At 44.4% G+C, this 24,606-nt stretch overlaps 1 protein-coding gene across 14 annotated transcripts in view; it reads right to left on the reverse strand.

The window, feature by feature from the left end:
* Nucleotides 1-24,220, reverse strand: part of CCDC88A (coiled-coil domain containing 88A) — a 63,987-nt gene extending 39,767 nt beyond the window's left edge. For 6 of the 14 annotated variants that reach the window (XM_027728199.2, XM_027728198.2, XM_027728197.2 and 3 more), the window contains exons 1-7: nt 23,413-24,217; nt 23,181-23,281; nt 9,710-9,818; nt 6,354-6,423; nt 2,611-2,669; nt 1,930-2,013; nt 1,203-1,343 (exon numbers count right to left, since the gene is read on the reverse strand). In XM_027728199.2, coding sequence (XP_027584000.1) covers nt 1,203-1,343; nt 1,930-2,013; nt 2,611-2,669; nt 6,354-6,423; nt 9,710-9,818; nt 23,181-23,281; nt 23,413-23,475 — 627 coding nt within the window. In that variant the 5' untranslated portion in view covers nt 23,476-24,217. Of the gene's footprint in view, nt 1-1,202; nt 1,344-1,929; nt 2,014-2,610; nt 2,670-6,353; nt 6,424-9,709; nt 9,819-23,180; nt 23,282-23,412 lie in introns of all 14 variants that reach the window. The other 8 variants (XM_027728194.2, XM_027728191.2, XM_027728193.2 and 5 more) reach the window with 3 other exon arrangements.
* Between the last annotated feature and the right edge of the window lie 386 nt (nt 24,221-24,606).

The raw sequence follows: 24,606 nt of genomic DNA on the forward strand, positions 1-24,606 counted from the left end.
CAAAACTGGGTATTCTACAGCCTTCCGTGCCACTGCCCAGAAACTGTTCTCAACAGACCATTTACACCCTCTGCCCAGAGCAGCCCTGACTCCTCAGGCTATGAACTGGGTGTTAAGAGGCCCATGAGACAGGAGGGTGCTCCTGTGCTCACACCCAGTGTGGAACTCCCCGCCCTGAGGGAGGCACTGGGCATTCCTGCCTGAACTGGAGGATAGATAATCTTGGGGTCTTGGGACTTTTTTAACCACTTGTGGGATCCAGAAGAAGACTGAGACCACCACTTTTCAACCAGACTGAGGCCACCACTCTCAACCAGCCTGCAACCACCACTTTCCAACCAGACTGCACCAGCACTCTCACCAACAGGTGTTTTCCCCTCTCCTTTTCCTTTGGACTCAGGGGGCCCAAAGAACACCAATCTGTTCATGCCCCAGGGTGCTGGGTTATACAGTTGGGTTTTGTGGGTTAAAACCAATTGTTTGTCTGTATAATCATATTTATTGTATTATTTTATTAAATTGTTATTCTGACTTACAATCTCTCTTTTGAGTTGAGTTCATTTCCCCTGCTGGTTTACCTTTAAACCAGCACACCCCTAAGGAAGTTCGAAGCCCTGCTTGTGCCCCTACACCCACAAAGCAAAGAGCCACAGGTGTTTAACAGGAGTGTTTGGGCTCCTTTATTTTTAACTTGAAATTTAGACTTTTAAAGTGCACAGCATTCTCAGTGCTCAGAATGGATTGGGTAGTGAAAAGCAAGAATTCCTGGGACATGAGGATAAATGAGTGTCTCCAAAGATGCTCTCTGGTGGCAGCAGCATCCCTGCCAGCTGAGGGAAGCACCAGACCCACAGGAATATCCCTATTTCCTCAGATAAATAAGGGTGTTATCCAAACACGAAGATCTCTTGTATTTTAAAGCTATTTTTCCTTTGCTTTGCAAAAAAGCATCACCACACATCCTCTACCCTCTGTTTGACTCCTATCCAGGCTGTGAGCAGGAAAAGCAGTTGCTGCCCATCCAAGGAATATTTGGAATAACTGCAACACTGACAGAGCCACACTCCACTGAGGGGCAAACCTGGCACCACCGAGATGGTCAGAACTTGTAATGGTTATTAAACACATTTCTGCTTCTTCACTCTCACACAGCCCCATGATAATCCTGGCCTTGTATTTCCCTTCCCAACCCCGATCCGTACCTCTGAGTGCTCATCTCTCTCATCTATAAGTCTTTTCAAATGCAGTGCCATGTTTTTCAAGAGAGGTTCAACATACTCCTGTGTCAGCACAATGACATCCATCCACTGCAGATCAAACACGTTCTCCTGGTTGTGAGTTACCTACACGGGACAGAAGGAGAGAGCAAAAACATCCTCTGGGACTTGTCAGAGTAGAAAGGGAGCACAAAGAAAATAAAGCTGCAACCCTGTGGGTTAAATCCTCTAGGCAAGGTAGGAAAATATTAATATATTCATTTAATAGATTAAATTGTATGTAATGGAAGAGTTTTTGTCTACCTGAGAGCAGCCCCTTGTACCTCTGGCAAAACAAAAAGCCAGACATATTAGACCATGACAATGACATATTAGACATCACAAACGTGGGACTGGGATTATATTTTATAAATAAATCTGCACATGAAAACGTCACTAAACTTAATTTGCTGTAACTCTTAAGAATGCCTTGAAGCAACAGACTTGTTTCCTGGTACTGCTTTAACAGTGTAACCCAAAAATGCTCCGTCAGGAAATCTTTTTGTGAATCAAGTGAAAAAACAAAGGCTTTTTTCTGCTTACTGAAACCTCTGGATAGGCAAATCACACGTTTGATTGACCTGCTTTTGAACAAATGCAGTTCATCTTCCTACAGCACAGCATTACACCTCAAAAAAAATAAATTAAAAGCCCAAAAACCCCCTCAATGTACCTCCTGAATATGGGCTGCAACAGCTGCTCTGGTGTCAAAATCCAGGCCTTGGATTCTCTCGATAAATTCTTCTTTTTTCTGACACTAAAAATAAAGACACCTATTTTATACATGTATCAGCACAAGTATTTTCAGTCCTCTTTTATATTTCTAAGATTTACAACTTATAAAGTTGCCATTGCAATGTTCACATGACTAAATTATTACTCAGTCGTTCTGCTGACCAATAAAACCCTTGGTTTATATCATGCTACAGTAATTACAACTCTTCAACACTAATTTAATGATAAAGAAAAAACAGGCTGAAATGGGGCAAGGAAGAGTTTTCTTAAAATAGCTCCTTGTTCAAATTTTATGATAGTGTATTTATTAAATACATGAAACAGATGCAGTAAGATGTATCAGCAAGATAATTCTTCAGTAGTTTACTGTTTTCTTCCTTTCTTTACAGCATCAGGCAAATGAACACTATTGAAATGAATAAACTATCAGAAATTCCATGTTTTGTGCACTAAGAGGTGTAGGGTTATAGCCATTTTAACTGTCAGGATATTCAGATTTTAGTAGCACTGGAGGAAGGGAGGACTAAGTTTTACACCACCTCAGGTATTAAAATAGTAAGAAAAGAGATCAGGAGCAGTTAAAACAATTCCATACAGACATAAACATAATTAAACCCACCTGAACTGCACAACCAAGTAAAAGCAGGAGGAGCTTTTTTACTTCTTCAGTACCTGGCTCTAAGAAGACAAGAAGAAAAAATGGTAGGTGTAAAAAGGTAATTTGGGCTTCTTCCCCTACCCCTCAGAAAACATCAGGTTTTCTCACTATTTCCACTAATTAATGTTAACCTTGTTTAGAAAACAGAGGAGGAAAGCCCCATCTTTCCACCTTTCAGCTTAGTGCTTTTTGCCATTTCACTGCCAATTTTCCGAGTTAAAAACCCAACATCCATAACAGAATAATTTGAAGTGGACAAAAACCCCCATAAATTCAGCCCTTGGAACAGCAAAACTTCAGAGGGACGTTTTTAGGAGCACTCTGGAGACCTACAATCAAGTTTTCAGTGGTCACCTCAGGCACCTCCAGAGAAGTTCCACCAGTGCTTAAATTCCCTGCCACCCCCGAGCTGGCAGAGTTAGGTGACAAGTTCACTTAAATTCTTCCCCAAAGCTGCATTAGATATTCATCTGCACATCAAAAAAAATCAAAATGTATTTCCAAATCTGGCCTTAAGCATCTTAATCTCCTAAAGAAGCTTAAGTGAAAGAACTCTGTTTACAGATTAGTAAAAAACATTTCTTACTTTTCACATTCAGAATGTCCCTGTCTTGCTACTAAATATAGAAATAACAGTCTATATCTAGAATATAAATGCCATGAAGCAAAGCCTTCGAGGAGGGCAAAATAGCTCAGGCATTGACTCAGCCCACTTCTTTCAGAGGGAGCTGAATTATGGGGATAATCCCAATGAACACGGAATGTTAGGTTTTTTTCAAGGGAAGTTACGAAGAACATGAACTCAAATGGGAGATTTTTTATCATTTATACACTTCCTGCATCCCAAAGTCTCGAGCTGGGAAGCCTTTTAGGTGGAACCAGAAGAAACTTCAATGAGTTGTGTTTTACCAGAAGCCACTTTGGCTGAAGAAGGGGAATTCCACCTGGCTGCCTGTCTCAATGAGGGTTAACTGGAATACTGGAACAGGAGGAATCCATCCCCACAGCTCACATCCATCATTCTTTTATCCCAATAAATTAATCACACTTTTTTATTTTTTAAGCAAGCCCTGAACTCCTCTTCACTCCCCATCTCCTGACTGGCTTTTAAACACCCACCTGAATGTTGCTGCCTTGTCTTTGTCCCCCATTCCCTGAAGGAACACTGCAAAATACTGACCGACCTCAGCTTCCCTCTGCTGCCAAACATCCTGTGCATTTTGCTTCCTTTCCCTCCACCACAAACACAGAAATAATCATTCTCTTCTACCCCCTCCACCACAAACACAGAAATAATCATTCTCTTCTACCCCCTCCACCACAAACACAGAAATAATCATTCTCTTCTACACCCTCCAACTCGCTGCTTGAACTCTGTCCCTACCCTGTGCTCCCCTTTGATCTTCCCTGTGCTCACTCTTATCCCTGACTTTCATACTCCCTCTCATCCCTGACTTTCCCTCCTCTCCTGGATGGCTCCCTCAGAAACAGGGCCTTGCTTTAATCTCCCCTTTCCCCCGTTAAAGGCCTTTTTCCTCGTCATTATCTCCTCTCCCCTTTCCCCCTGTAATTTAATTTCCCATTTCCAGGCTGCAGCTCCTCTCCTCCAGTTTTCTCCTCCAACTGGCTTCCTGCCAATTAGCTCAGCTGAGATGTTTCCTGATAAAGTCCCTGATGACCTGTTTTGTCAGAGCTCAAACCCAGCATTCCACCTGCATTTCCCTGGCTGAGCCAACTGCCTCCCATGGAGCCAGACACGTTTCTCTTCCTTAAATCTCATCTGCTCTTGCAATTCCCGATCTTCTGCTATTTCTCTACTGATCATTCCTTAAGGGGAACAACCAGGAGACATTCCTGTGAAAAATCCCAGCTCCAGCCCAAGCTTTAGTGGAGCAAATCCGAGTGATTATCAGAGCCTTGACTTTTGCTGCGGGGCCTTGCCTTGGGGCAATCAGATTTACACTGCAGGCCTCTCCAAGGGTTTAACAGCCCTGCACTTGCCCACCAAATAAAGCTTAAAAATCCATTTTGGAACGAGATCCTTCTCAAGCTGACACAGCAAGGCCTGACTTCCAAAGGGGAAAGGTTCAGGAGGGACCCCAAAGGAACAGGCCTATCTCTGGATTCAGACCCAGCTCTGCGAGGGACTCTGGCAGGAATGTGAAACACCTGCAAGAATGTTGCCCAAACATAACAATTCTTTTTTAATACGAGGGCTGTGCTACAGGGAAGTCCTGATTTTCTCTCCCAAACCCACAGGAGAGCAATGCACACACCAGCTGCCAAACCACAGAAGCTGCACAGATTTGGCTGAGATCCCAAAACACGAAGACACCTCCTTATTAATGACAAGGCATAGATTTTTTTATGTGTACAACTAAATACAGTCTTATCTCTGTGGGGTTTTATAGTGCAGCTTTAATAAAATTTCATCTTATACTACACAATACCAAGACACTTTGTCTCAGTATCTCGAAGAGAACAATAAACATCACTAAAAAACTCAATGACCGGGGTTTTTTTTCGAATCTGTTTTTTCCATTAAATCCACGGAGTCTTTCGAAAACCTTAAGAAAGTCTGGAATCAAAATAGGAAAGCATGGTGCATTCCACTGTCTTGGAAAAAAAGAGACCACATTGACACCACTTCTTGTGCATATGACAGCAGCTACACACAGAGAAACTCAAAAGGCTGTGACCTCAGCAGCAAAAGCAGCAATATCCAAAAGCAGCAGGTAAAAAAGAATTAAAAAGCAAGATATCTACATAAATGGGATGTGTGCAGATGGGATATGGAAAATACCAAGGTTATGAACCTTGGGATTGCAAAGTGAGGAAACACAGATGGTTCTTCTGGCTCATGAGAAAGCCCTGGTGTCACAGACACGGAAGCATGGATAGGAGACATCCCAAATAAATAAAACAAGCCAGGGGAAGCTGCACAGCCTGTTAGAGGAGTTCCTAACCTCTCTGCTGAGGTGTCAGAACATCAGGAGAACCTGGGACACATTAGACCCAAGTAAATAAACTCTGCCCCATCCAGAGTGGCTCCATGCAGGCCAGGTGTGTCTGCTCCGTGCTTCTGGAATTGAGAGCATGGTGCAGAGATTCCCAGGAGGCTGTGGACAGTCAGCTGGCTCCACACAGGTTAAGTGTCCTGGGCTCAAAATTGCAACTCTCAGAGCTGGAAGCAGAGAAGGTGGGAGCATGGAGAAGACAGTGTCAGTTCGGGGGAGAAAGCAAGGTGGTCAGAGCAATAACTGTCAGGTAAGGATGCAAGAGAAGCAGAGGATCTGGGGGAAGGAAAAACAGGGATTAGGAGCTGGATCAGGTGAGATGCATTGAATTTCCTCAGCGGTGACACAGGTGAAGGAAGTTGGAAGTGCAGCAGCTGGGAGTACAGGAAACTTAAACTCTGTGCTATCAGTGGCTCACTGGTCGCTGGGAAATGAACTCTGGTCCAATATAAATCCTGAGAGAGGGACAAATCACATTTCTGCATAGTGTGGACCCCTTGTGTGAACAAAGAAAACCATTATTAAATCATTAAACCATTCCTAATCATTATTAACCCACTTATTTGCCAAAGCACTCACACAATTTTCTGTCGAAAGGGCTCGATCCTATATGAATTTTATTGCCAGTGAACTCACACAAATTATCACAGCAGTGCACATTTTTATCTTAGTCAAAAATAAACTTACCAGAAAAGGGATTTTTGCCAATTATTAACACGTTTGGCAAAGACATCATGATGAGCTGCTGCAAGTTCTCCTGTAAAAGTTAATTACAATGTCATTTACACCATATGCATCGAAGGAAAGCAAACATCAAATACCAACAACCACTAGTGTTACACAAATAGTTTGAATTTTTTCAGGTCTTAATGCATAGATGTTAAACACTTAATTATCTGGACTCTAATGAAAAAAACCAAACTTACAGGCTATGAGTTAGTGCTACAAAAGCCCTGTTTTACTGGTTTGCACAGTCATCTCCACACAGCAAAATCCTCTCGTGGCAATGAGCTGGCTTATGGATCTTAAGCCCACTAGATCCTCAGTGAGAATGCAGCAAAACCCCTTTAAATTATTATGTTTGTGTTTCTCCGGGTAAGTTATCGATAAATGTTTATTTTCTTGGCTCTAAGCTGCATTTATGGTGCAAAATATCAATTTCCTCTCCCCTCCATGAGTCTCTTTGGCTTCCCCAAAATGGATGTGAAAATCCTCAGGGGGCTTTGGTGCAGTGGCACTGGGAGAGCTGGGAGTATAAAGGTACCACCCCCTGCCTGCACAATGCCATGGAACTGGATGGAAGTGCCAGCCACCAGCTCTGCCTGGCTGCCCCCCACGTTCCAGCAATGGAGAGGTGCCCTGGCCAGGACCGGCTGTAATCGGGTCAAATCCTCAGTCTAGACAGAGCCTAATTCTCCTGAAGCAGAGTAGTCTTTCTCCTATTCCCAGATGTTTATTCCCAGCAGATGCCATCCCAGCAGCAGCTCGGGAGCCAGGCTTTTTGTTTTTCCACAGTGACAGAGTCATTAATACAGAAAATGTTCCTGCTCCAAGGCAATGTATTCCAGAACAGCCAAAGGTACGTGGAGGTGTCACACTCCAGCCTAAAAACCTAACCTAAGAAAAGCCCAATACTCCTTCAAAAACACCTGTAGAAATTATTAGTTATAGCTGTACTTGAAAGTTCCCACCAGTTAATACAGGACATAAAAAATTATATCTGAATGGATTAATACTAGACTGAAAAATATGTGCTTTCACAGCACATGCCTGAGACAAATCATGAGGAGGGAGAAAGCAGCTTTGACCTACTCAAAGATCATGAATTTCAACCAAGCTGTACTATCCACTTGATAAAGACAATTTTTTAAAAAATGAAGATATGAAGGGTGTTTAAAACAGGATGTTTTAAATCTATACAGAACGGATAAAACACGAGGAATTCAATGAATACTTATAGCTACCGTGAAAGAAAACCAAATATTGCTACAAACTGGGGGCTTGGTGGCTTTTTTGTTGGTTTTTTTTTTTGGTAACAGCTCCAATAATTCCATGCTGCTGTCATAAAGCTGATCACACCATACCATGAGGCAGGGTGTGAGCAGCAGTAACCAAAAAATGACACTGTCATCTGTTTCCTTACAACACCAACCAAAAAATGACACTATCAGCTGTTTCCTTACAACACCTCTGCCTCGCTCCAGAGGTGTGTGCCACCTCCTCTGTCACCCTGCATTAACTCCAGCCCTGCTCCCAACCTGTGTGTCCTTCTGAACTCGCCAGAAAAAACTTCTAGAAAAAAACTCACAGATTTTTTAACTCTTGTTTAACCTGCAAAAATCAATTCAGCCCGTTTACAAAATTCTGCCTTGCTTGTACAAACTTTTAGAGCTCAGGAGTATTTCCTTTCCTAAAGCTTTACACATACCATTTTAATTTTGCATGTTATGTCCTCCCAGAGCAGCTTTTTTTGACAAGCACAAACTGATGCAATTGTTTGCTAAAATGAGAGGGCATTTTCCACAGATGTTATAAAATCACATGGAATAAACTCAGACAGACAAGCTCACAATAAGAAGCTTTAAGAGTTAGGTTAACATAATGCTAAAAATTAAAAATCCCCATGTCCATGTCTGATTCCTGCTGTAATATTCCAGGCAGGGAGAAATAGCAGATCTCAGCACAGCCACTGCTTTCCACGTTCCCTGCTCCTGGATCTCAGGCAGACACAGGGAACACTGGGAAGCACTGAGGTGTGAGAGCTCCCACTCCAGGCTATGGGAGGCCTCTCAGTTCCATTCCAGGGCATCCATCAAGCCCAGGATTTCCTGCCTGGGGGGATTTCACAGGTGACAGGAACTCAACTGACCCTTCCTTGGAGTTTGCTGAGCTGCCTCTCCCACACAGCCCCGGCTCTGCTCTGAGCTGGAGGGGGAGCAAAGGCTCCAGCCCACCCTTTATCCCCAAAACAAATCCTTATTCCTGCTAAAACACAAGCTGTGCAGTGTTTCCATGTTCCCTCACATGAGGCACCTCACAAGTCCAAGAAACTTGGGAGGGAAAAGGAGGGAAAAAAGTGTAAAACAGTTAAAAGTGTTGTTCGATCTTCAAAGGTGTGGTTTTAATATTTCTTCAATAAAAATGCTTTTTTAACTTTAAAAAAAAGATATAATAAATGCTTTCTCTCACGAAGCTTTGGAGCAATGTTCCCAATCCTGAACATTCACCCAACTGCCAGGAATTCTGCCTGGTCCTGGAGCACTGGGACTGGCTGATATCACGAGGCCAGTGGAGCACAGGGAATGCTTTGTATTCCAATAAAGATCAATCCCGTCAGTGCCTGTGCCTTCTGCTGCACCAGTTGTGGAGCACTAATGCCTGGTGGAAAACCACTTCCATTAGGAAAAGGAAAAGCATCTGGGTCATAGCAGGCAGCACATAAACCCACGTGCAGGGGCTGCCAAGGACAGAAGGACGGGAAGCGCTGGAATAACGTCCGCTGGCCGGTCCCGGCAGCGACAGCTGGGAATTCTCACTGCACTCGGGAGTTTGGGAAAGCACACGCTCCATGTGTACACAGGAGGGGCACAGACATCAGCACAGGCCAGGCCAGGATGCACAGGGAGAGGCAGAGCAAAGGTTTTGTCCTGCTGAAAATGAAATTATTTCTAAACCCAGTGTGTTTTGTCCCGTTTTTCTTACAAAAGCTCCGCTGGTAACGTTAAATGCACGTGTAATGATCTCCCTCACAGGCACAAAACTTGCTGCAGCTCACAAATATCAACCAGCAGTATTTACTGTACTACAGGAGTAATTCAACACACAGAGTATCTGTTACATTAACAGATCATCATTCACATATAAGTGTTTCCACTACAGCTGTAAATTAAACATGATAAAACATTTGACCAGATATATAAACAACCATTCCTACAAGTCTCTCGAAATATTCATCTTATTTTTCTTACATTCAAAGGCATGGTTATAAAAGAACACTTAACAATAATTCCAGGCAAAGCACAACACAAGAAACAATTACTGACCTGATAGTAAGTTTTGATTTGTTTCACCAAAATAGACAAATTTTGAATCCTTAACGAGGCATCATTGTTGACTTTTTTGTTTATCCTCTGATTGGCAGACTTTGGATTGCTGCAAGAGAAAACAGGGACAAAAGAGAATAAACTGACCATGAATCTTGAAACTCTCTACCATAAAGCTAAAGGTACACTTGATGTGTACCTTATAAAATGCTGTTTTGCTATCATGAGGCGCAAGAAGCAACGTCATTTTTGGCTTTTAGAACCCAAAATGAAATACATCATGCTAACACATATTAAATTATTTTAAATATATTTACAGATGGTTGAGACCTGTCAACAAAGGGGTTATTAACTGGTATGTTGTCATGTGTTATCACATACCACCAGAGTTTTCTCTGGCTTCAGAGAGGAAATCAATCTCTCCTTCCTTCCCAAAGCAGAAAGGACCTGAGGAAATGCGGATGAGTCACCCTTTGTCAATACCTCAGGACACAGCGAGTTATTAACACACACAGGACACTGTGACAACCTTTCCTTGGGATTTTCCATGGCAAACAACACAGAATCAAAGCACTCCCCCTCAACACCCTCCTGAAGCGTTAAACAATCCCTAAGGGATGGCCAAAGTGAAGTTCCTTTTACAGAGACACTCGATGCAGTTGCACAACACGACTTGTGCTGTTTAATGGCATTATTGTGCAGTTTAATGACATTATTATCAGCTAAATGAGCAGCTGGCTGGGCTGCTGCGCTCCAAGCAGAAAGCACCAACCTCTCTCCCTGGTAAAACTTTGTATCTGCCTTTCACAGCTTGCTCGACTTCCAGCACACCAGAATTTTTAAAGGATATATATTGATGTCTTTCCTTCAGTTTACTGCTCTCAGCATTTCCTGGCTCATAAGGACATACAGAAATAAGAGGAAAAACGGTGCTGGGAAAGGAAGTTGGGTCATATATAAAATGCACTGCCAATACACAGCCATTTATGAAATAAAAGCAGTAAGCACAGCACCCTTTTTTTGTATATGTGAACATAAATCTAGGAAAATTAGGACATGGGTAATTGCCTCATTCCCAAATGCTCATCACCATGATCCTAAAAATACTATAAACAATTAAAAGTACATCTGAGAATAATACATCAGCCCAAACTGTGTGACTGAGGTGTCACCTTGGATTTATTAGTTCAGCCAACCTGTGGCTGCAGGAGGAACTAAAGGGGCTAAAAATAACTCCTCTTTGCAGATGCACAGAACTGAACTCCTTTCCACGCTGAATTCATTCAGATTTGTTAAAATCAAAGAGAAAATCCACGATAAACCCTGCTGACCTACAGAGATCAGCTGAAGTCTCCTATTTCTACATTCATATCTCCAAAAGGCCGATTTGGGGCCCTTAATCTTCATGTTTAATCTTAATGACCACGGGATTATCTCCGGGCTTTTTCATCATCTTCGGCGGCGGCGCTTCTGCAGCCCCGCGTTGGAGAGGACTCTCCCTGCAGAGCACTCCGAGCACAGGGCACTGGAGCCTCCTGGACATTGTCACAGCTCTCATTTCGGGCATCAACACAAAACTCAGCGTGCAACCACAGGAATTCAGAACACAAATGTCACCAAAGCCCAGGCTTTGCATTTTCCCATTTCAGAAGCTCTGCTGGAATATTTAGACTGGTCTAGGCAGAAGGCATTCAACTTTTTTTTTTCTTAAATCCTTTTTTTTTTTGGCACAAATTGCAGGAAACTGTTTACTGAGATTGTGAATTTTTTGCTGGGAAAACTTGGGCCACTGATGTGCTCTGGAACTGCATCTTGACCAAACTCAGAGTCCAGTTATAGGATGCTCTGCTGGGGCAGATGATCAACAATTAAAATCAGAATGTCATGCTAGGGCAGATGATCACTCTTGGGACAACCTGGAGCACAGAACAAATTTATTTTAAGAATTTTAATTTTTTTTCCAAAACCTTACGCCGACGGGTCCAACAGAAACCCCCAAACTCCGAATTTCCTTCACATTTTCCAGCAGAACTTTAAAACAGGAAACGGTGGCAAGAAGTTGAACCCCTTGCTTTTGAGGATCAACAAAACCAAGGTGCTTGGATACCAGTAACACTGCTAATCTCTACCAATCATTTCTAATTTAATTAAACAAGTACCCTCAACAGCTCACTACAGGTAGCAGATTTCTTGGTTGTTTTTGTTTGAGAATGTTGTATTGTCTCATTACTCCTCAAGCAAGGGATGTGAGTTGTCTTTGACACTCTCAGTTAACGTGTTAGCCATGACTAAGATGTCTTAATCTGTCCCTCTCAAGAGGAAATACCACAGCACGATGTTGGCTCCACATTTTCCATCCTATATTCTTTGTAGAATTGTACTTTGCCAGACTGGTCCAAGCCAGGACATACTGATTTTCTGACCATGCATTCGAAATAACTAATGAAACACGAGGTGCAATTATTTTTCATGCACAAAGATAAAAAAATCTAAACATAAAACTGCCCAAACCTGTATGGCTCAAAAGAACAGCTATAAACTAGTTTACATTTTTCGAAAATTCATTGAAGATTTTAATAGATTACTTCTATTCGTATATTGAATTGTTTAATTTTTATGACCAATAAAATGCTTCTAATAATTACATTTTATTTAATGCAAAACAGCTCTCTTTATTAGAATACTTTTGGTCCAATACCACTGAAATAAACTGGTACCTGCTGTCTGGAATACAGGAGGCAAATGAAACCATTTTGGAGTATAAACTGGTTCCAAAACAGACCTTTGTAAGAGATACGGTTTTAAAAAGCTGGTTTTAAAGCTGAGATTCTGGTGGCTACTATAACCACTTTTAAGGCCATGATCTGCTCCTTTTTCTGAGGTGGAGATGCTGAACTGCTTCAGTGGCAAACAGCCCAGCAAAATAGGGCAAATCTGTGCACAAGTCGATAGGAAGCAGAGCGGTGAAAGATCCCCTTCAGCAATTTTACATTTAAGAGCAACCTACTTCTGACAAGAGCCATTAATTTCAATGGCAGCAAAAGCAGACAGGAGCATCCCCTCCCACTGATGCATTAGTTTAAAAACTCCTCATTGCAGGGGGAACCTGGGTGATTTGGAAATACTACCAGTGTCATGAATCGCGGATTGAGACTCCAAATAATCAGGGATTATGTGCCTTTCATTTTTCATTGACCAAAATCTATCAGAAATGGGAATGTGATAGCTTAATGGCTTCATGCTTAAATCTGTGCAGACTGCAAACCAGTTGTGTCCCCTCCTGCCATCTGTTCCTTGATGGTACTTAATGATTAAGTCTGGTATCGCAACGCACCCTAATTTTAAATATTCCATTGTTTGGATCTATCCGGGTAAAGTGCAGTGAAATGCTGCAACAGCACTTTGGAAAAAATTCTGTGCAAGTGAACATCTCAAAGAGTAATAAATATTGGCTGGTACCCTGTGGTTTAGCACCACAGCACTCACTTGTACAAGTACATGTTGCTCGCTCACTAAAGTTAAATTTTTTGCAAAGTCCTTTTAACCACAATGCTGAGGCTCACTCTTGCTATCTTCCAAATATTTCACTAATAACAGAATTTTTCGATAGATTTCAAGTAATAAAGCAGCCTTTCAATATTACTATTGGCAAGGAAACAACAAGCGTGCACAAAATGTGTTTTACAAAGAGATTTAACAGAGCAGTGTCCTTTTACTGACAAAGCAGTACAAAGTCAAAATAAAACTGGGGCCTTCGAGGGAGAATAACTGATAACATTTAATTGCTTAGACATTTGAAGCAACACCCCAGTAAGTGGTACATTGAGGCAATGAAGTTATCAGAAGCAGGTGGGACTAAAGGAGCACTGGGCTTCACCAGCTGATTGCCTGATCCATGGAAAAATCGTCACTTTGGGTGAGTCTGCAGGAAGGACAGTGCTAAGGAAGGGGGCAGATCCTGAATTTACCATATAACCAGTATCACACACGTTCTAGAAAGGCTGGGACAAGATGCCACCCTTCAAACTCCTCCTGCATCCACCTTCCCTACAGAATAATTCCTCACACAGACTGTCCGCTGCTGACCCGTGCAGAGAACTAACTCAGCACGTGTTCATCTGAAAAACAGAGGCAATAAAATCCTCCTCCCTCTTGCAGAGCACCTGGCAGGACGTGCCAGCCCTGAGGCCACGGGGTGTGGATGACACTGGACACGATGCCCGCAGATATTGCCCCAGGCACACCCCATGTGCTCAACACACAAGGGATGTTACGCTCCAGAGATGCTCAAGGATTCACTTCCCAACCCTGCTTAGCCACTGGATCTTTGTGCACTTACACTGGACCCAGGAAAAGGATGCTCTGACCCTAACCTGGAACGTGCAAACATGTTGAGACAATCGTGCCCAAGCACCAGGCAGTGCACAGTTAAATTGGTCATGTATCCCTGCAGACATCTGCTCAAACCCCTGGAGAACCATTCCAAGCACTGAGATACCCTTTGCCACAAAACAAGGTATTAAAATTCAGTTTAAGGACCCTTTTCTAGCTCTGCACTTAGCAAAGATTGAGAGCCAGAAGTTCAAAGCTGCATCAAACGTTTTTTGCCTCGTGATAGTGTGAGCTTTAGGAAGTAGGTCTAACATCCAGAGTCTTTTGGCCCCTGCACAAAACCCCACTTCCCAGGATTATGTCCAACATCATAAGCTATTAGGAGGCTGCAGCCCAACGCCTACTTTCAAAAAAAAAAAAAAAAAAAACAAAAACCACCCCGACCAACTGGCCTAAAACAAATGGGCCGGCCGGTGGGGATCACAGGGAGCCGTGCCAAGGGCATGTGAGTGGATCCCGGGCATACGTGGAGCTTCCCTGCTCCCGGCATCTGACCGGGCTGCCCCGCTCCCGGAGCGCTGCCCGGTGCCCGAGCAATCGCGCCGGCACCGCCAGCGGAGGAGCTGCCTCATTACTCACGGTTCACGTGTGCTCCGAGGGCTGCTGGCCCGCCCACTAACCCCGTGCCCCCCTTGCCCAGCACAGCACCCCGGGGCTGCCCTGACCTGCGGGGGACCCCACGGCACCAAGGGACAGCCCCTCACGTGGGAACACACGAACAGCCACGCGAAATCACGGCTGTTCAGGAGGCTGCTGACCGAGCTTTGAGTTCTCCCTCCCGGGGTTTAAAAAAAAAAAACACAAAACAACAGAGCCCAGAACAGCCCAGATTTATTGTTCGTCCTGTCTCTGTTCCTTAACAGCAATAAGGTGCTGCAGGTGAGCAAAATGCGCAAGGAAAGAAGAGAGTTCACCTGTCACTGACTAACCATACACTGAATTAACACCCCCTGAAAATCTCTAAGTTCCAAGTTTAGAGAGCAACCTCTGTTTTTAGCATCGCTGGTATGAAATGACTTTATTACTACTGTTTCACCTTGACCTTGACTACTCTTTTCCTATCACACTAAAAGGTGAAAAAAATCAAAAATTGCCAAAAATTGAACCCAGTGAGTCACTGAGTAACCTGAGTGAGCTCCCCACGACAATCAATGACGACGTGGAGCTTGCAAAAGGTGAACTGGCCTCCATCAAAGTAAAAAGTGTTACTCACGGGAGGGAAAACCCATGGGATTCAAAGCATCCCAGAACACTTAATGCTGCCACTCAAAATAAACACACGTAGGTATTAAAACCTTGAGAATTCTAGAAGAAACATGAACAAACAAATCCTTTTTTTTGAGGAAATGCATAAGAAGCAGAAAGGCTGACAAACACACTTCACTCCAACAACTCTGAGTATCTTCTTGGTTTGCTTGGTCGGTTTTTGAGGGCTTTTCTAACTAGTATGAACTACTGTTTGAAAAGGGAGAGTGAAAATGCTGCAGGACTTGCTCTACACCACTTTCCAAATTCAACTAAAGCCAAAAGGTGCCCAGGATGCAGGAGTGTACAGGCTACAAAGGTCAGGGATGGACACGGCACAGAAACAAACTCCTGAGGATCAGCAATCCCGAAGGTTTGACTTCTACTTCAAGCCCTGATGTTACTTTCCCTCTCAGGGTCAGCTCTTTACTTCTGAAAGGAGTTCCAACTTGAAGATCCGTTCAGCGCAGTACTAATTAAAAGAGCAACTGCAAACTCCTCGACTTGGCGATTAACACCTCAAAGCACCCGAGCACTAAAACACCGCAAACATCGACCCCCACGACGATCCTGCGACAACAACCAGATGAAGTTGGCGGCACTCGGCGCTCCCAGCTCGGCATCCCAAGGCGCGGCACGACCTGGCACCCAACATCACAGGGCACTGACGGCACAAAGGGCTTCGACAACCTGCCCTGGGAACGACACCGTGCAAACACGCAGGTATCCCTCGGGAAGGAACATCAGGAACAGTTATAAAAGCGGCAGAACGGGGCCAGCAAGTTGTCATCGCTGACAGGAAGCAGCGAGCAGCACAGAGGAGAAGACAATAAACACTTATTGCCCCGAGCAAATGGCATTTGTGGAGCTAACACGCTTTCTAAGACACTTAAAATATGAATGCAGGGGGAAATTGCTACGTAGGATTTTAAAACAATACACACTTATGCAGTCTTCTTTATGCAAGGCTGAAAAAAACCTCTTGGGGTAGTTTGTATGCATAAGTTTTTTTTCTTCTGTCCCACCAAACTTCCAGCACCACGGCACCATGCACTTCGCTTTCTTTGATAATCACAGCACTACCACGACCAATTCCTCCTTTGGAAGACTTGGAAAAACGTTCCCTCATTTTCCCTCTTGAGGAGCTTTGCTGGAGCTGTAAATTCTCGAAACAAACGAGCACTTCAGAGTCAAAGCAGCCTGACCACAGGTCAAACATCTCAGCACCCGGAGCATTAAACCCACAGGAAACAATGCGCGACCAGCCAAGTGAAATGACACCAGAGCCACCCAAATATTGCAGTTCTTGTGACTAAAAGGATCTTCAGCTGTAAAAATAGCGCCACAATGACTTCCACTGAAGGCTTTTGGTTGGAGCACTATTACTTTAGCATTTCCCTTTCTCACGAAGGGAAATAAACCTTCTAGGAGTAAAATAATAACACTAAAATACATATTCACCTTTGGCCATACCAGTTTTCAGCCTAGTGACAGTGTGACATTTGTCTCCCTTCTCTGACACATCAAGTACTGTCTGTAGGCTGGTTTTGTCCAGCACACACAACACTAAACACACAGCAAGTGTATTCCCAAGCTACCAGGAAATTACACCAGACACTCCTCGCTCAAGGGCTTATTTAAGAAAAACAAAGATACCACACAAAGAAAAACTAGAGCAAATATCTCCCTGAAGCTTAAACCAAGACAGAATTCTGCAATAAACCTAAGTGGTTTTATCTCATATCACTGCAGGAAAGGAAGCAAATTTGGGAGCAACACATTCCAAGATTCACTCAGTGGCCAGGAATATGGCACACACCATTTAGGAGTTCACCCCTTACCATTTCCCAGGGTAAAAGTGTAACAGAAGGTAATTTTCACTTGGGTCAAGCAGCAGCTTTGCTTCCATTCAATGCCTTGGCATCAATTAATCCCATGAAACGAGAGGGAGGCATTTTGTAAACGCTGCTCAACAACAACTGCCTCTGGAGCATCCTCAGGATAAATCCTGGACTCCCAAACAAAGCAAACCCACAGACTCACGCAGTTATTCCCAAATAATCTCTGACCACCGAGGTCATGTGCTCTAACAAACCAGCAGTTCCAAAAAAAAATGCCTTGATCCCTAAATAATTACTACATAGGGAAAAGTGGTGCAGTAGGGAAGACAAGGAAACAAGCTGGTATTCAGTTTAGAGGAACCAAAATAAGATGAACATATGAAAGAACACAAACCTTCCAATTCCTTTCTTAGCAGAAGAAACAAATGAGGAAAATCTAGAAGCAAGCTTGTCAAATTTGGCAAAGGGTATGATGTGCTTGATTTAGCAACCAATTTGTCAGTTAACATGGGTAGGTTTTAAAGGAAAGATCAGAGCACAGCAATATTTTGCCAAGGTTTGTGGTGTAGAGACCTCCAGACCAGCCAGGAAACCTGAAGTAGTGCCCCAGGAAAGGGATCTGCAGCTCACCTAAAACTCTGGATTTTACTGCTGCCATGATTTTCATGGAGTGCTTTGGAACAGCAGACAGAGGTAAGTGCAATGCAAAATCCTCTGAAAATGACATTACAAAAGCCACAGTGAATATAATATATGTTATTTCCTCACCAGAATGTTTTCAATGCTGAAACAAGTTATTTTCAGATCTGAGATGGTTAGTCATGAAACAGGTAGACAGACCCAAAAAACCACCTCTGCATGTATTAAAAATGGTTTTTAGTCCAGCCTTTATTCCCTGGCCCCAGCGAGCAGCCCAGACTAAGGGTGGGATAAGTAGTACACTACCAAAAGAAATAAGGAGACAAAGACAGATAATCAAGACAGCACATGAAGAAGAGAGAAAAGAAGTGGATGCATACATGTAGAGGAAGATTAGATGATTTAATTCCTTATCTTCAAAATTCTGCAAGGAACAAGAGCAAAGCACAGAAGAGTTTGCTGCTCAGCAATAAGTCAGAGCAGCCAGGAGGAAGGAAAGGGGACATCAACTGTGGAAAAGGGTACACGTGCATTAGAAACCCTAGTGAAACATAAGCCAAGATCAAACACTTCAAACATTCCATGTTCAACCCACTCTTTCTTCCCTTTTCCTACCAAGCCCCTCAGCAGTGCAGATACCAGCCCACATGCCCCTCATCTGCCTACTTCAGAGCTCACTGCAGGCAGATGTTCCGTGATGATGATGATGATGTTTTCCTTTTCTGTAATCAAAAGGTTTTAATCCCAACAGTTCCTGACCACGCTGCACATTGTGCTGGACCATTTACAGAAGAAAAATTACTGTTAGAAATCCATCTTTCCTGAAGAAAAACCTAGGCTCTGCTGCTGCTGCAGGAGAGAGCAACAGCTCCAAACTTTGAGAGGGAGATGTACCTTGCACCTGTGGAAACCCAACAGAGCACGTCTGAGAAGTGGGAATCAAATGCACTTGCTACAACAAAGTGAGAAAGGTGCAGACTTCATCATATTTGACCTTCGTCCTAAAATAGATGCTCCTACAGCCAAAGTCACCGATTTCATTTCCCTCTTTTCCCTATTTCCCCACCCAGGCAGAACCTGCCTCTTGCTGCTTGGTGTTCCCAAGAAGGAGTTAATTGGAGCGGAGTGGCTGTTCCTGCTCCCTTTCCCAGAGCAGGCAGCTGGCTGCTGCACCAGAGACCGAGTCCAGCTTTCAGGGAAAGATATAGGCAAGCCAGAAGTATGGGCTGGCAGGCTCCAGTGCTTGGAAAAAAGCTCACAAGTGAAGACTGAGAGCTCAGAAGAGCAGCCAGGGCAGCAGTCCACATTCTGGGCACACACCGCCAGAGCCGGGCAAGGAAACACTCAGCCCGTCCACCTGGAAAATCTGAGGGGTGGGAAAGGCCTGCAAGTGAATCCAGCCAGGGAAAAGCAGTGCGAGAATAGCAAAAGGGGAAAAAAAACAGGAGGAGGATAAAATATCTCGCCCTTTGAAGCGGCTTTCAGCATGTCTGGATGCAGCAACTGATATGGAAAGTCCTGGTTAATAGATTAAATTAAGAGCAAAGTTATAAATGGCACACTGGGGTGCAAGCAGCCAGGTTTTCCAGACAGTGGATTAAATTAATTCAGAGTTTGGGTCTGCACGTTACCAACCCTGCACACAGTCTGTGTCCAAGAGTTCCTTTAAACCAGATTTCTTTCCACAACTGCAAAGCATAGTAAAATAAAACAAAAAAAGTAAAATACAGTTTCGAGTCTTTGTTGCTTGACCAAATATTAATGGTGGTGGTAAATGTAATGAAAGCCCCAATCTCGTAACTACTTGCAGCTGTCTGTTTTTATTCAAAGGAACTAGCAAGACCCCTGTCAGTCTGGGAACCACAGCTCACACTACAAGACTCCCAGCATTTCTTACACAATCCTGTTGGAATTCAGTTAAATATCAGAGAACAGGAACCTATCAAAAAATGTGAATTAAACAGCACTCAGAAAATGAGTGTTTCTGTAAAGTTACCTTGATGTTTTTGGATCAGAGGAACACAAACAGCACAATGCTCAGACTATAAAAAGCCCCTGAGGTGATGCCAGTCAGGTGCTGGAAAAGTACCTCTGGGACAAGCAAGTATTATTTTACTGCAATTGTGCAGAGATGTGCAACAGGTGACTAATCCACTGAATGACAGTGGTTCACTGATGTCAGCACTGCACACAACAGATTTTAACTTTCCCATGTCAGAAGGATCATGATACAGAGGTGCAGGGAAGGTATGAAGGGTTCCTGGCGTGTCCCCCCTCCCTGCCCTGGCAGAGCAGCCCTGCAGGGATCTCTGGGCTCTGACTGATTTGCAGGCAGCGTGGCCCCCTTTTTGTATCAAAGAACACAAAGATAAAGGCTCAGATTTAGAAAGACAGATGGGTTTCTATGCCCAAGTATCAGATACTGACTGATCCCAGCAGAAGGTAGGTAACCCAACACTTTTGAAGAACTGGGCCTAAATTTAAACAGGAAATTAGAGGCATTCTCTCAAGTGGGGAGCTAATATTGTAACGCTGGGACTCTCCTTAATTAAAAACAAAATTAAAAAAGCAATAATTAAATGAGCCTGTAGCATCTCCAACAAAGGAAGAGCTCTTCAGATATAACTGGACACCGAATGGAATCTGTGCAATTTTCACATGTTCAGAAGTGTCCAAAAAGCCAAAGTCAAAAGACAGACAAGGAATGCAATGAATTTTCCCCTCTCGTGCATGAGGTACTAATAAACTCAGTGCTGACAGACCCTACAGTCTCAGTCCCATCAGCATCCTGCAACTATTCCAGTGCTCACACCTATTTCCTCTGAATCATTACAATTGTGGGAAATAAAGTTGATCCAGACAAGCACAAGGAGAAACAAATCCTGTCCTGACAAACTCCCACTGGTAGCTGATGGAGGGCAGGATTAACTCTTTTCTGACTGAATTAAAAACCTTCCCTAACTAACAAAGCCACTTTTTTTTTTTTGACTGTGTCACTGTTTGCAAACCATGCCTAATCCAATATTTAACGCTCACTTTTGGGGTCACAGAATTTGGTTTTCCAACATTTGGCAAGAACACAGTTAAGTATTAAAGTATATGGGGAGCAGGAGCACAGCACCTCTAACAGCCTCCACTGCCAGAGCTCCTCACCACAGAGCTTGTTCTCGTGGGAAGTCACTGAGAGCTTTCAAAAAAAAACCCCAAACCAAACCAACCAAACAACAACAAAACCTCCAATCCCAACATTCTGACGAAAAACACCTCTCTTTTGAAGTCACGTGACACAAACTTTCCTGCCACATTTCCTCAACACGTGGTAGTCAAGAATGAAAGGAAAATAAAAGAAATAAAAATGGCAAACACTGGAAATAAGTTCTGTGGATGGTTAGTTGGGGCTGCCTCTTTGCAAAGGAAGATGTGTGCTTAATAAGTGGATATTGAAGGTGAACAGGACTGGAGGTGAACACAGCTTTCCACAGTGACTTCACCGCTGACAGAATCAGTCTGCAAAACATGAAACAGTTTTTCCCCTCTTTCAGTCCTGGCACAAAACCCAAAACAAACTGAACCTTCCCAAAATATGAACACAGTCATGAAAGGCAATTCTAAGCAGTAACCAACCTCACCTCCCAAATAATGTATTTAAAGTAAAACACACCTTCCAGTGTGGGTACATATTTCTAAAATTAATTTTCTTTGTACGCCGATCCTTTTACATTCACCTCTAGTTTCAGGTAGTTTTTAACTGCTCTGACTTACCAAACTCTTTTCAGTTTACATCTCCAGTGTGTGGTTTTTTTATACCTACACACCCAGCACCTCCTGAGTAAACTCCAGCAATCATGGCATGGGGTCAAAGATGCACAAAGTCAAAGCCAAACTCAACACACGGTGCCTTAGGCACGGGAATGTTCCTTCCCAACAGCTTTCCACTTCACAAGCGTGTGCTGGGTATCAATTTATACTCACTGTTAAAAAAATTACTGATAAAGTTTAACTCCAGGACTATATTCTTCAGAATCACCTTGTTCCAGTGCTAAATTTGCCTTCCCTGAGTCAAACTTTTTTACCAAGTAGAAGCTCTCCATGTTAAATGCATGGATGTAGCTGACAAGACATTTAATTTACAAGTAGCCCAAGGAAAAAAATAAATTGTAAAATAAAAATAATGTGCCAGAATCGACTCAGGTTTTTGGTTTTTTGTTTTCCATAAAGTTCAATTCCACCAAGTTTCCCATGTTTCTCAACATTAGAGGGAATATTTTAAGTGAATACTTGGAATTTTGGCTGAGCAGAGGTAGGTGACAAAGAAAACTGTGGTTGCAAAAAGATGCGAATACCAACTGAACACCAACTGCATGAACTTTTAAAGTCCTAAATATGAGTAAAAAACTACAAACAGAGTTAAGAGGATGCCCATCCCTGAGCAGTGTTCCTGAGGAACAGCTGCCAACACAAGCTGCTCATGCACTGGTGTACCCAGTTTCCAGCCACAAGCCTAGTTTTCCATACCTGTACAAACCAAAGGCTTATTTCTCTGTAAAGACTTAAAATATCAAAAAGTATGTAGAAATTTTTGCACTAGTAACACTTTCATGAGTCTATCACCAGACACCTGACAGAAGTGTTACTCTCCAGCATTACAGCAGTGGGCAACATTCCAGTCAAAATGATGATTAACAAAAAACCACTGTCAAGAAATCCTTCTAACAATCAGAGTTCTCCAATGAACGGTTTACAAACCCAGGTAAAAACGGTTCTTCCGTGGTTTGCAGCCAGAATACACTCTATACTCTCAAACTATCAGCTCAGCTGCTATCCACTCGAATTTGGAAGCGTGGAAAATAAAGAGGAAGGAGTTAAAGGCCAGTCCATTTGCTCAGTGAGCACTGTGTGACTCGCATGCCAGCCTCAAGTTGTAGGTCACGTGAGCCAAGATATGGATTAGAATCTTATCAGCCAAGCAAATTTATTCAGATTTTTGGTTATGAGCAGGACTTAACAGCAGAATGAATCCTTACTCCTCTCAGTGGAAATCTGGGAAAGTATTTACAGTCATCCCGTTTTCCAGTAAATTCTCCAGCCGTGATTCAGCCTGTATCACACTATACATCCTGCAAATACATCCCTCGGACATCGCACAGGATCTGCCAGGCTCCCAAGCCTCCTCTTCGCTCACCACATGACCGTGTCACGTACAAAAGAAAAATTTCCCCAAGGTCAACACGGGGAGGGGGGAAAAGGATTTTTTCACAAGGAAGCAAAAATATAGGAGAAATAGAACAGCAAAAAAAAAAAAAAAAAAAAAAAAAAAAAGAAATAACCCCGAGGCAGCGCCTGCCCACACTCACATTTGCAGCATGACTTCGTTCAGATACACTCCATCCACCAGCGCCACATATTCCTCCAGGTTGGTCCCATTTCCTCCGGCTAACGGTCCGAATGTCTTAACCTAAAACATAATGCTCATCATCACCACCACCCTGACATTAACTCCACCTCGCTCTCTTGCCGCAAGGCACTTCTCGTCGAACAATGAGCAAATAAAACGAGTAACGGGGGGGAGGCAAAATGAACGCTTACCCAGGTGACGAGAGGGCTCGACATGAACTGCTCCAGAAGGGGTGTGAAGATCTCGTTCTCCATTTTACAAAAAAGCGGTGAACATCAACGCAGCTCCTCCGACGCAAAAAAAATTAGAGAAGTCCTTCGCTGCAGCAACTCTCTGGAATGCTCCGAGGATTCAGCAGGAGCGAGCGAAACCCATTTTTCCAGGCGATGCAACAGCAATAAAAAAGTCAGTGCGGGGGCAAGCGGGATTTATCCTCCTCTTTCATGAAAAAATGCATCTGCAAGTCCATCTACGCGTATTTCAGCCTTTCCATTGATGCCCGTCCCTCCCTACATAGCGGAGGGGTGGAAGGAAGGAAGGGAGGAAAGAAAAGAGGGAGGCTGCCTAGCTACTGGGATTCTGCATCAGACAAAAAAAAAAAGAGAGGAAGGGGAAAATCTGCTTCAGCAGCGGCAGCGCCTCAGAAAGGAAGGAGAAATTCCAGCAAAACTCCGCAAGCTCATCCTGCCCGTTCCCCACACAAAAAAAGCCCCGAGGGCGGGCGGGCGAGGGGAGCAGCGAGGGCAGAGCCCCCCGCCCCTCTCACGGCCAAGCCCCCCGGGCTGCGGCTGCACCAGAGCCCCGCTGCCCCCCCGCCACGGCACGGACCGGGAGCCACCCCCCGGAGCGACCGGGGGCTATTTTAAACCGCTTCCCTTTTCTACCCCCTTCCCTTTTCCACTCAACTGCGCCTCCGGAGCGCGGCAGGACCGGCACGCGCCGCCCGGCCCCGCAGCCTCGCCCTTCCCCCGCGCCGGCCGCCTCCCCTCAGGCTCCGCTCTCCCCTCGCCGCGGCCGGAGCCCCCCGGACCCCTCCCCGGCTGTTCTCCCGCCGCTCCCGCGGCACCGGCTCCGCCGCCCACCGCCGTCGTGCCCGCAGCGGGGCTGCCTCGCCTCAGCCCGCGCGGCCGCGCCGCATCGCTCGCCCCCTGCTCGCCCCGCTCCCCTCCCTCCTCCCCTCCCTCCCGCCCGCTCTCCCTGCCCGGGGCGGCTCCGCCGTGTGGATCCCTCCGCCCGCAGCCGCGTATCCCTCCGCCGCCGCCGCGCGGGGATGGCGGCGCGATTAGAGAGGGGCGGGGCCGGGGGGGAACCGCTGCAGGACGCGCGCGCGCGAGCGAGCGATGCGGCTGCGGGCAGAGCCCGGAGCCCTCAGAGCCGCGGGAGAC

The sequence above is a fragment of the Pipra filicauda genome, unplaced genomic scaffold (genome assembly GCF_003945595.2).
Source record: "Pipra filicauda isolate LSUMZ 115617 unplaced genomic scaffold, ASM394559v2 scaffold118_size2161507_pilon, whole genome shotgun sequence".
Lineage (NCBI taxonomy): Eukaryota > Metazoa > Chordata > Aves > Passeriformes > Pipridae > Pipra > Pipra filicauda.